General features: G+C 43.4%; 1 protein-coding gene across 1 annotated transcript in view; it reads right to left on the bottom strand.

The window, feature by feature from the left end:
* The window catches only part of efhd1 (EF-hand domain family, member D1), a 111544-nt gene extending 101450 nt beyond the window's left edge, over positions 1-10094 (bottom strand). The window contains exon 1 of the mRNA XM_048542911.2: positions 9550-10094. Within this exon, the coding sequence (XP_048398868.1) occupies positions 9550-9845 (296 nt within the window). The 5' untranslated portion in view covers positions 9846-10094. The remainder of the gene's footprint in view (positions 1-9549) is intronic.
* Positions 10095-12584: the final 2490 nt, after the last annotated feature.

The raw sequence follows: 12584 nt of genomic DNA on the forward strand, positions 1-12584 counted from the left end.
TTGCCCCATATTCCTCTAACCCCTTCCTGTTCACATATCCACCTAGAAGCCTTTTAAATGTTGTAATTGTATCAGGCTCCTCTGGCAGTTCATTCCATAATTGAACCATTATCTGTGTGAAAACATTGCCTCTCAAGTCCCTTTAATATCTTTCCCCTCTCAACTTAAACCTGTCCTCCCCCACCCTGGAAAAGAAACCTTGACATTCACCCTATCCATGCCTCTCATGATTTTATAAACTTCTATAAGGTCACCTCTCAGTCTCTGATGCTCAAGGAAAAATAGCCCCAGCCTGTTCAACCTCTCCCTATAACACAAACCCTCCAACCCTGGCAACATCCTTATAAATCTTTTCTGAACTCTTTCAAGTTTCATTACATCTCTCCTACAGCAGCGATACAGAACAATGTAGCATTCCAAAAGTGGCCTAACCAATGTCCTATGAGCAGCAACACAACCTCCCAACTCCTATACTCCATGCACTGACCAATAAAGGGAAGCATATCAAATGCCTTCTTCACTGGAATAACAAGGTGTACAGCTGGACGAACACAGCAGGCCAAGCAGAATCAGAAGAGCAGGAAGGCTAACATTTCCCGCCCAGATCCTTCTTCAAAAATGAAACAGACTTCTTCACTACCTCATTTACCAGCAACTCCACTTTCAACAACTATGAAGTTGCATTTCAAGGTTTTTTTCATTCGTCAACACTTCCCAGGAAAGTCCTACCCTGATTTACCTGTCCAAAATGCAGCACCTCACGTTTATCTAACTTGTACTCCATCTGCCATTCCTTTGCCCATCTGATCAAGGTCCTGTGGTACTCTGAGGTAACTTTCTTCATTGTCAACTACACCTCCAATTTTAGTGTCAACTGCAAACTTACAAAACACTCCTCCTACGTTCACATCCAAATCATTCATATAAATATCAAAAAGCAGTGGACCCAACACCAATCCTTATGGCATACTTGTTGGTCACAAGCCTCCTGTCTGAAAAGCAACCCTCCACCACCACCCTCTGTCTCCTATCTTTGAGCCAGTTATGCGTGCAAATAGCTAGTTATCCCTCTATTCCATGTGATCGAACCTTGTCGAACACCTTACTGAAGTCCATCTACCGCTTTGCCCTCTCCAATCCTCTTTGTCACTTCAAAAAAAATCTCAAGTTAGTGAGACACAATTTCCCATGCACCAAGACATGTTCACTATCCCTAGTCAGTCCTGCCTTTCCAAATACATTTAAATCCTGTCCCTCAAAAATCTCCTCCACAACTTGTCCACCATTGATGCCAGGCTCACTGGTCCCTGGCTTTTCCTTACGTGATGGCATGACATTAGTAAACCTCTAGTCTACTGGCTTCTCACTCGTGGTTATTGATTATACAAATATCTCAGTAAAGGGCCCAGCAATCACTTCCCTAGCTTCCCATGAAGTTCTAGGGTACACATATTGGGAGACATTGGATTTATTCTTTGTCCCTCTATCCACAGATTTAAAACATGGTATCGCTGCAGACACATAACACCTGACTCCAGATAATTTAGAAGATGCCTCAGGTGACCACTGTGATGCAGGGTCAAGGTTGAGATTTGCTCCACATGCAGCAATGCTGAAAGGACCTCATATCTGATAATTAGGTGCTTACCACAATTGAAAGGAACCTTCACACATGCATATTTTCTGTGAGGCTTGCTGGTTCTTCTCCTCTGTGACACCATCCTCTATCATTTGCAGCAGGACAATTTCTGCAAGCTTTTCTGTAGTTGGGACAATTCCACTTGCCTTTCTCTCACCTGAACACCTTTGAGGAAGAGAGACCTTTGATTCACCTTGATTGCTTCCCTCCACTGCAATGGAGACTCAAAGGGGCTTTAAAGTTCTCCAACTTTTATAATCCATTCTACAGTTCCTCAATGTTTTCTGGGATCAGCAGTTTCACATCAACGTCCACATGCCCTTGCTGCTCCTCTGGTCTTGTGACATTCAGCCAGTAGGAAGCAAAGGTATCAACACACAGCTGTCTGACAGGTTGGGAGGGAAGGGTCATGAACTAGATGCCACAAAGAGTGGCAGCCTAGTAAACAGGAGGGCTGGACACCTGATTCCAGAGATATAATTAACATGAGCCAAAGCACACACATCATCATCATACAAGCTTGAATTACATTTGGATTGTTTGTTCCCATTCCTGTCCACTGACCTTGCTGTACATTACATAACTACTGAAGAAAGAACTAAACACAAGATGAATCAGTATAACTACCAATTTCAAATTAAAATCCTAAAAAAAATCCAAAGATACTGGGGTCACAAAACTGGCAGCGAAAGATTTGTTGAATCTCAAGATGGGTTATATGACGCTGCAAGTATTTGTATGTATGTCTGATCAATTTTCAGATCGAAAACAGAATTTTCCCTTAACCTGACCTCGAGGCATAGTACAACAAGCCTCATTACCAAACAATTGTATACTTTATAACAGAAGTCTTCAAAAATTTTAAAAACACAGGTTTCATCCTTTACCATCACAAATATGGCAATGCCATGTTCCCCTCCCAAGAAGGTCATGTCTTGACTTGACTAAACAAGGCAGTCTATCTCAATTCAGCAAAAACATTTCAAAGTCAGGTCATAGAATCATTAAGGAGCAGAAGGTGTCTATTTGGCCCATCATACTTGCTCCAATTGTTTTATTACATCATGTCAATCGCCTGCCTTTTCCCCATACCCCTGCCCACCATTTCTATCTCAATAAACATCCAATGTCCTCTTGAAAGCCTCAACTGAACCTGCCTCTGCCCTATTTCCAGACAGTCCATTCCATACCCTAACTATGTGCTGTACAAAAAAGCTTCTCACATCACCCTTGCTCTATTTGCATATCCCCTTAAATCCATGCTCTCATTACTTTTTAACTAGCAGGAATAGTTGCTCCCTATCTGCTTTAGATCTAGAGAAAGCTAATGTATTCCACAGATTAATATTTATATGATTAACAGAACATCCAATTTTTTGGAATACAGTGTATTTTCAACATTTTTTCCTTTCACATGAGGCTTACAATGTGTTTGCTGTGGATTGTCACAAGGCAGCTGAATATCAAGTTACAGGTAAAAATGACAGGCCTGAACTGTGTACAATTCAAATTCCCATAACTGAGACTGCAAAGCACTGATTTCTCTTATAGAATAATGTTTTGATTGAACTGTTTTTGCACAGCACAAGGAGTCAATTAATTCAGAAATAAAGTACTGGTTTTCAAAGTTGTCCTGTCCCCATTGATTTGGCATGCCGCAATATTTTTCTCATTTTATCGATAAGAGCTTGGTGAAATTAGTAATACTGCAATAAGATAGAAAGAATACACTAATAATCGAAACCAGGTCTAAAAAAATTGTTGGAACAATTATTACAAGAAGTTTTGCATGGGATAATGCTTCAGAATGCAGCCCAAATCTCTTATTAATTCATTAGTTTAGTCATCTACGTACAAGAAAAATAAAATCTATAGCTAACATCAATAACACATATGTTTTCAATCAAAAATCAGGAACTGATCACGCTTTAAGTCATCGTATCCATATGTGAAATTACATAAATCCGGGAAGCTTTGCAGAGGATCACAGCGAATAGGGTGAAAGAAAGAAGCATGTGTAACTAACTGGTTTCAAAACGGAGGCTCTTTGTGTGATATTTATAGGTCACCCAATGCATTTCAAGCACAAGGACATTGTGATGCAGGGACAAAGGCTTTGCACTCAAATGGAAACAATTCACCTTCAAACTGATTTTCTTGTGCTGATGGAATGTTTACAGAGGGTGCTGGGGATACAATACAAGAGTGTATTTCATGTGCTAAATACAAGTTGAGAACTGTGATTTTCCTTGTAAGAAAAACTCAGAAGAAGCTACGCTCCCTCTAGTAGGAAAGCTAAAAAGAACCTGAAGAATTTTGGTCGCTTGAAAAGAAGATCCCTGCTTGTTAACATTTGATATTTGTGAACCTATAAATGCCTATTGGTTTAGTATGGAAAAGACACCAAGTTATGTTGCTGAAGTACAGATGCTCAATTCACGATTACTTGTAGGTAACAAGATTACAATTTAGCAGACATGACGTGTGAAGGCTAGAACAATGAGGCACATTTAGATAAATCACTGACTTCAACCTCCAAGAGAGATGCTGATAAGAAATTTTGTGATGCAAAAAGACATCTTGTGGAAGACAACCAAATTAGATAAAATGAAATAAATTTCACAAGTATCAAGATTATCCTGTTGGAATTCCAAACTAAGTTACATTAAAGCCACTGCACTTTCAAATTTGCAATCGCGTCAAAGCTATTAATTTTACCAGTTCTTGGAATTACACTTACACTGAAAACATTTGTGGTTCGTGGTACCATTGGATAATAGACATGCAGTCAGGATAGTTGAGAAGTCAAAGAAGAAGTGTAGAAGTGTAGAGCCAGTGTCATTTTTACACAAGGAAATTAACTTCTTGTCTGAAAATTATGTTGCCAAATGGCAACATGTAGATGAGGAGAAAGCACAGTTAGATCTTAAACTGTGGAAGAACAGTGAGGAAAATAAGGCACTGCTAGTGATCCTTTCAATACAATTGAAATAGGAAGAATGAAATTAAGCAGGATAGCTCCACTGAGCTGGACGAGTGGAGGCAAGATATTGCAGGGAGATATTGGCCATGTCAAACACTGTGGAGGTCAAGCAGGGATAAAGTCAGCATCACAGAAACTTTTGTGACTTCTGCTTGACCTGCGCAGTCTCAAAGCATGATCAGAACCAGAAGTGACATTCTAATAAGAGTTGGAAATTTAAAATGTCATGGATTTGGATGGCTAAAATATGAAGAAAGAAAGAGTGGGATTGGACACAGGGCAATAATCTGCAAGGGTGGCGATGAAAGATAAGTTTCCATTGAAAAAGAGTAATTTTGTTTTAAAATGGAGAGGAGGATACCAAAGGAAATAAAGGACCTATTTGCAAAGGTTAGCAGCTTAATACAAAATAAACACATCAAGGGAACAGAAGCATCTCAGCAACAAAATAAGTGGAAATAAGTGAGAATGAGACTTGGATGAGTGGTCTCAATCTTAGGTGGCAAAGAACCATGAGCTCCTCTTGCCTGCTGCTGAGAGTGAAGAGTTTAAGATCCTATTGATAATTTTTGAAGACAAACCAGGAACATATGTTCTCAATGACAAGAAAGGCAGAGATGGGGTTGAGCAAAGATTGCCTGCAGAATGGCAGGCTAAGAGTTAGAGTGGGATTTTAAAAATGAAGCATTGTATAGATGGCTTGGGAGAAATCATTCTAGAGATAGAGCAAGTGGAATTTGGGGAGAGAGTTGGCTTCAGTGATGTGGCCACGGAAGATATCCAGGCTAAGGGGACTTAGAGAACAGAAATGAAGATCAAAATCCTGATGCTGGGACATTTCAATGCAGAAGTCATGATATCCTCAAAATGATGACAAACTTACAAGGCTGGACATAGACATGAGAATTTAATAATAGACTTAGGGGCTGGTAGTGGTGGTGGTAGCGGTGGGGTCATGGGGAAAAGTGGAGAAAACTGGAAACCTCCACAGACGAGGGAGAACACATCAAGCTATGATTTGATGACAAAAATCCACAGAATCAAATACTGAAAACCTGCACCAATAGGAGAGGGTCTAACACTGTATAATCATTTCTCATTGAAGTAATGTAAATGGAGATTTCTTATGTGGTTAAATCAAGAATCACAAGATGTTAAATCAATTTGATTGTATCACTTCCCAGCACCAAAACCACTGGATGTGAACACATCCAACCCTAACAGCTCAGCTGCAGAAAGAATAAGCAGGTTGCTAATGTTTCAGTGATTCATATATATCTGCTGTAAATGTACAAATTTACTGTTAATTACCTACTGGCTAGACAGTTGTTCCTTGGATATTTAGTTGGATTCAAAATAGGAAGTGTTTCTTCAGAACTGGAACATTAGTTATTTCATTAAAAGCAGACAATGTTATTGGAGGTTTTTAATTTGATCAAACAAAATGATTGGCCTTTTCCTTCTATGTTGCTCCTGCTGCACTGTGCCTCCTCCCAACCTGCCCCCAGCAAAAACCTTTTTTGGAAATATGCATTTCTTTGAGACTTTTTAGGAACAGGTAGAATTGAATGACTCACTAGGTTATTTCAGCAGGCAACCGAGAGTCAAGCACACTTGTCTGCAGTCAGATTTAGTAACGATGGCAGATTTCCTTTCTTGAAGGACATTAGTGAAACAGATGGATTTTTCCTGACAATCAACAATGATTTCATGGTCATTAGTAGATTCTTAATTCCAGGTTTCTTTTACTGAATTCAAATTGCACCATCTGCTACAGCAGGATTTGAACCTGGTCTCCAAGACATTAGCTGAATTTCTGGATTGGTAGTCTAGCAATAATGCCACAAAATCATCACCTCCCCATAGGATTTGGCCTCCATTCACAAGCATCTTTTCCTTCCACCACCGATGCTCAGTGTCAGCAGTGTGTACTATCTACAAGATGCATTTCAGATATTTTCCAAAGATCATGACAGCAACTTCCAAACTCTTGACCACTTTCATCTAAAAGGCTAAGACCAACTGCTACATGGGAACACCACCACTTTCAAGTTCCCCTCCAAGACACTGACCATCCTGACTTGGAAGTATATTGCTGTATCTTCACGGTTACTAGGTCAAAATTCTGGAATTCCTTCCCTAATGGCATCGGGGGTCAACCCACTGCAGGCAGACTGCAGCAGTTCAATGAGGTAAACAAGTTACCACCACCTTCTCAAGGGCAACTAGGAATGGGCAATAAATGCTGGCCAGCCAGCAATGCCCACATCCTACAGATGAATTAAAAAAAACTCTGAAGAATGCAGTCAGATGAATCAGGCACATTAAAAAGACAGCATCCTTCTTTTTACATTCAGTGCTGGAATGTAGACATCATTAGCAGGACCAGCACTTATTGACCATTTTTAATGGTTATTGAGCAAGTGATGAATGAGGAACTAGCTACTTGAATACAACATTGCTGGGCTGTTCTGGACAGGATATAACAGTAAACTACATTGCTGTGGGTTTAGAGTTTTATACATAATCTGTGTATATAATGCATACCCGTACCAGACCAAAAATATATCTCAGATTACTTTCACTGAAAAAACTATTGAAGATAGTTTTGTGATAATCTACTAAATACATGGAAATTAATGCTAGCTTCTATGAAAAGTCTTTATTTATTTAACTAATGCATGTAAACACCACCATTTTGTTGATTTTTGAACTCAACTCAGGATCACCCGTAATATCATTACTACAGTATCGATTACTTTAGCAATATATTGGACAATCAAGACAGCACAATTCTTTTTGCAGCAATTGAGTGACTTCCAATCTTTCCCAAAATCTCTGCTAACCCGCCCCCGCCCCTGCCTTCCCTTTTGAACAATAGTAGTGAATTTGTACCACCTCCTATAAGAGATAGTGGATTCCCATTCCTTACTTCTCCTGGTGTAAAATAACAATCCAAATTTTAAATTTCTTTTGACCAAGTCCAAATTATTGGGAGAAATATCTGCCATGACATTTGGCACATTTTTCTCACAATATTCATATTATTAACTCCTACACCACCCAGTCATACCTGATTCCAGCCCAATACTACCATCCACCATGCCTCGAACATCATCACTCAGCAAATATCTCAGAATTCACCAGCATACTTTATGGAAAAACATGACATAACAGACTGGCACCCCACAGTGGTTGGTGATCCTGCTCAATGGTGTAATGCAAATACAGCACACCTTCCTCCAAGACCAACAATGGAGGCCACAACACCAGACAGTGCCAGCCTAATGAGTTTGAGTAAGTGCAGACTCAGCTACCTTAAGTGAAGCACAGTAGTGTAGGAAAAAGGTCCATTACTTTCTCTGCTTTGCCAACTCAAGTGCCACCATCTTCTCTCAGACACCCCAGATTCCCTTCCACAGCACCCATCTCCTACCGAGACTCATGCTCTACCAATTTTATTACTGCCTGCACAAATTCCCTCACTCACTGTCAGCCACCCCAAACCCAACACGCGCTCAGCACTGCGTAAACACCCACTTTCATCTCGTTTCATTTCTGGCTCTCTTTTGGGGTAGAATAGCCCCAAAAGGGCAGAAAAATTCAAGACTAGTATTCAAATCCCTGCCTGACATTCAGCCCCTCATTTCCTGTGTGAGGAGCACGATGGTTCTGACTGCCCCTTATAAGATTCCACCCAGAGTCCCTCATGTTGCCTCTGGTCGCTGATCAAGCAGCTTAAATCTCAGCCTGAGGTTATCAACCTTGCCATCAATTGGGAGTAGGAAACTGACTTGGTTTCAAACACAATCAAATCTCCTTTCAACTTTTCTGCATAAGCAGAGACATTCATACTCCAGCATGCAATGGATACGTTTGTCAGACAGAGGCCAAATGCTATATCTTAGAATAACCAAGATTTGGAGGAGAAGGCAGGCTTTTAAGACCCTGCTTTAAGCGCCTGTTCCAACCTTGAATATATTGTTCACTTTATCGTATGTGGGCTGCAAAGTTGAAATGGTGCCCAGGAATATGGAATCACATGAAGTTTGATCAGCATTAACAAGTCTACAGAGACTAGGCTGACGTGCGTCCATCGTAAACGCTGATGTGCAGGAAGACTAGCTTTTTAAAAAATCGTTACTGTTATGATCTACTTTAGATTACTTGCACTGAATCAGCAAATGTAGCGCCACGGAGGGAGTGTTAAAAATGGGAATGTCACAGGGAGGGAGAAGGCTTAGCTTCGTAGTTTTCAAAGGAAACTCACAATTCAGCTCTCCATCACTCAACGTTTGCGAAATTCAATGCAACCAAGGGCAAGCACCACAAAACGGGCTCAAACACCTTGCCAATCATCCGGAACGAGGCTAATAATAGATAAAAATAGAGCAGAAAGCCGATCAAAAGTGCTTTCTGGGCCAGAAATCACGGGTATGCAACGGATAAAATTCCGGACACTATGTACCACCCTGAGCCAAATCGTTGCCTGATCCCTGCCCAGAAAAGGTGCAGGTGCTTACAATCCGCTCGGCCCAGAAGGCACTATCGAGTGACACGTACAGACTGTACGGCAGGGAATCAGAATAGTGTGATCTCTCCGTACTACTGGAGGGTTTGAGCACAGTTACACAGACCACTGGAGGCTGCACTGCCCGGTGCAGTCTCCCTGCGAAAGCAGAATACTCTGATCGCTGAGCCCAGCCGCAATCTCCTTTGAAGAAGTTATCATTTAGCAGCACTAAAAAAAATCCGCAATGTTCAATCCACCAACATTCCCAGCTGCAGAAATATAACAACCGCTCAGAAGAATTTGAACAGGTTATGAACCAGGAAGTTTCAGCTCTCACTATATAGAGAGGAAAGGACTGAGACCAGAACTGGATGTAGAAATCAGATAAAAATTCACAGGATCACCCATACTCACAGCTTGAACATCTTCTCCATCTCTTTGATCTGTTTCCTGGTGAATTCCTTGAATTCAGTGTAAGGGTTAAACACTTTAATCTGTTTCGGCTCCTTTGTTCCTTCATTGATGTCCAGCCTCCTGGACAGTATAACGGAGAGCTCGGTGCCTGCATTCCTTCTGATCGGGTTATCCTCCGTACCTCTGCCAATATCGAAATAATTGTTGCTTTCGACTATTTCGCCGTTGGCATCCTCTGCCGATATCTGCAGCATCAGCCGGCGCTGGAGTTTCTTCGCTAGCTCCTCAGTTGCCATGTCTCCACGTGAGAGTTTAAAAAGTGACCGATATTAAGGGGGCGGGAAGCTGCAAAACTTACTGATACTTTAGAGCTCGCCGCCGCTTCTTTTATACCTCCCGGGGCTAGGGCGGGTGGAACCACTCTGATTGACAGTTTCATAAAACCAGTAAAAAGATTCACGCAGAACAGGCTCAGTCTCCCAGTCCCCAGTCACTTTGACCTTTTGGGAGGGAGGGGAGTCATAAATGTGATGTTACAATCAGGAAGGGGTGAGGGTTTTCCGCTGAAGCTAGTTGTTTTGTAATCGTTTAGCAGGTCCTACGGACTCAACAAGGCAGTCTATCTTCCTCCGGGGTCGTTAGGGATTGGCAATAAATGCTGTCTTGACGCCCTGCGAATAATTTTTTTTAACAAAACCCTGGTCAAGTGAGAACTTGTGGGTATTTTAACTGCAGCATGAAACCCACGCTTTTTTTCCCTCCTTTTTCATTATTAATCATGTTTTGTTTCAAACTAGAGAACAATTCCGTTATAATGAAACGGTTATATTATGTCTTGTCTTGGAAAGACCTCAAAGCACTCAGCATACTTTTCAAGTGTTACAATTGTGGCAATATGTCAGGCGAATAAACACATTTTCAAACAACGAGATCCCAAGAACAAAAGTAATTTGTGATTATGGAAGGCTTTAAATGAATTAAATGGAGCCAATGTGCTTCATGGGGAGTGTTATTCAGCAAAAGCATATCTCGTAATATCACAAGTGACAGAGAGACGTAAGAGGTGAAAAGTGGAGAGGTGGACACTGTGTGCTCCTTCTCCAGGGCTAATCAGGAAAAATATGTGAAAGTCCCAAGCAGCTACTTTGTCTTTATTCTTACAAGGAACGTGGGGGCCACTGGAAGGCCAGCATTCATTGTCCGTCACTAACTATCTTTGAACTGAATGTCTTGTTAGAGCATTTCAGAGGCAGTTCAAAGCTGACCACATTTCAGTGGGTTTGGAGTCACATGTAAAACCAGACTCAAGGCCCTCCGCTTCTTCCTGTCCCGCAGGCCCGACCAGGCCCCCTCCACCGACACTCTCATCCGCCTAGCGGAACTCGTCCTCACACTCAACAACTTCTCTTTTGACTCCTCCCACTTCCTACAGACTAAGGGGGTGGCCATGGGCACCCGCATGGGCCCCAGCTATGCCTGCCTCTTTGTAGGTTACGTGGAACAGTCCATCTTCCGCACCTACACAGGCCCCAAACCCCACCTCTTCCTCCGGTACATTGATGACTGTATCGGCGCCGCCTCTTGCTCCCCAGAGGAGCTCGAACAGTTCATCCACTTCACCAACACCTTCCACCCCAACCTTCAGTTCACCTGGGCCATCTCCAACACATCCCTCACCTTCCTGGACCTCTCAGTCTCCATCTCAGGCAACCAGCTTGTAACTGATGTCCATTTCAAGCCCACCGACTCCCACAGCTACCTAGAATACACCTCCTCCCACCCACCCTCCTGCAAAAACTCCATCCCCTATTCCCAATTCCTCCGCCTCCGCCGCATCTGCTCCCACGATAAGACATTCCACTCCCGCACATCCCAGATGTCCAAGTTCTTTAAGGACCGCAACTTCCCCCCCACGGTGATTGAGAACGCCCTTGACCGCGTCTCCCGCATTTCCCGCGACACATCCCTCACACCCCGCCCCCGCCACAACCGCCCCAAGAGGATCCCCCTCGTTCTCACACACCACCCTACCAACCTCCGGATACAACGCATTATCCTCCGACACTTCCGCCATTTACAATCCGACCCCACCACCCAAGACATTTTTCCATCCCCACCCCTGTCTGCTTTCCGGAGAGACCACTCTCTCCGTGACTCCCTTGTTCGCTCCACACTGCCCTCCAACCCCACCACACCCGGCACCTTCCCCTGCAACCGCAGGAAATGCTACACTTGTCCCCACACCTCCTCCCTCACCCCCATCCCAGGCCCCAAGATGACATTCCACATTAAGCAGAGGTTCACCTGCACATCTGCCAATGTGGTATACTGCATCCACTGTACCCGGTGCGGCTTTCTCTACATTGGGGAAACCAAGCGGAGGCTTGGGGACCGCTTTGCAGAACACCTCCGCTCAGTTCGCAACAAACAACTGCACCTCCCAGTCGCAAACCATTTCCACTCCCCCTCCCATTCTCTTGATGACATGTCCATCATGGGCCTCCTGCACTGCCACAATGATGCCACCCGAAGGTTGCAGGAACAGCAACTCATATTCCGCCTGGGAACCCTGCAGCCATATGGTATCAATGTGGACTTCACCAGTTTCAAAATCTCCCCTTCCCCCACTGCATCCCTAAACCAGCCCAGTTCATCCCCTCCCCCCACTGCACCACACAACCAGCCCAGCTCTTCCCCCCCACCCACTGCATCCCAAAACCAGTCCAACCTGTCTCTGCCTCCCTAACCGGTTCTTCCTCTCACCCATCCCTTCCTCCCACCCCCAGCCGCACCCCCAGCTACCTACTAACCTCATCCCACCTCCTTGACCTGTCCGTCTTCCCTGGACTGACCTATCCCCTCCCTACCTCCCCACCTACACCCTCTCCACCTATCTTCTTTGCTCTCCATCTTCGGTCCGCCTCCCCCTCTCTCCCTATTTATTCCAGTTCCCTCCCCCCATCCCCCTCTCTGATGAAGGGTCTAGGCCCGAAACGTCAGCTTTTGTGCTCCTGAGATGCTGCTTGGCCTGCTGT

Source organism: Stegostoma tigrinum, chromosome 14 (assembly GCF_030684315.1).
Source record: "Stegostoma tigrinum isolate sSteTig4 chromosome 14, sSteTig4.hap1, whole genome shotgun sequence".
Classification (NCBI taxonomy): domain Eukaryota; kingdom Metazoa; phylum Chordata; class Chondrichthyes; order Orectolobiformes; family Stegostomatidae; genus Stegostoma; species Stegostoma tigrinum.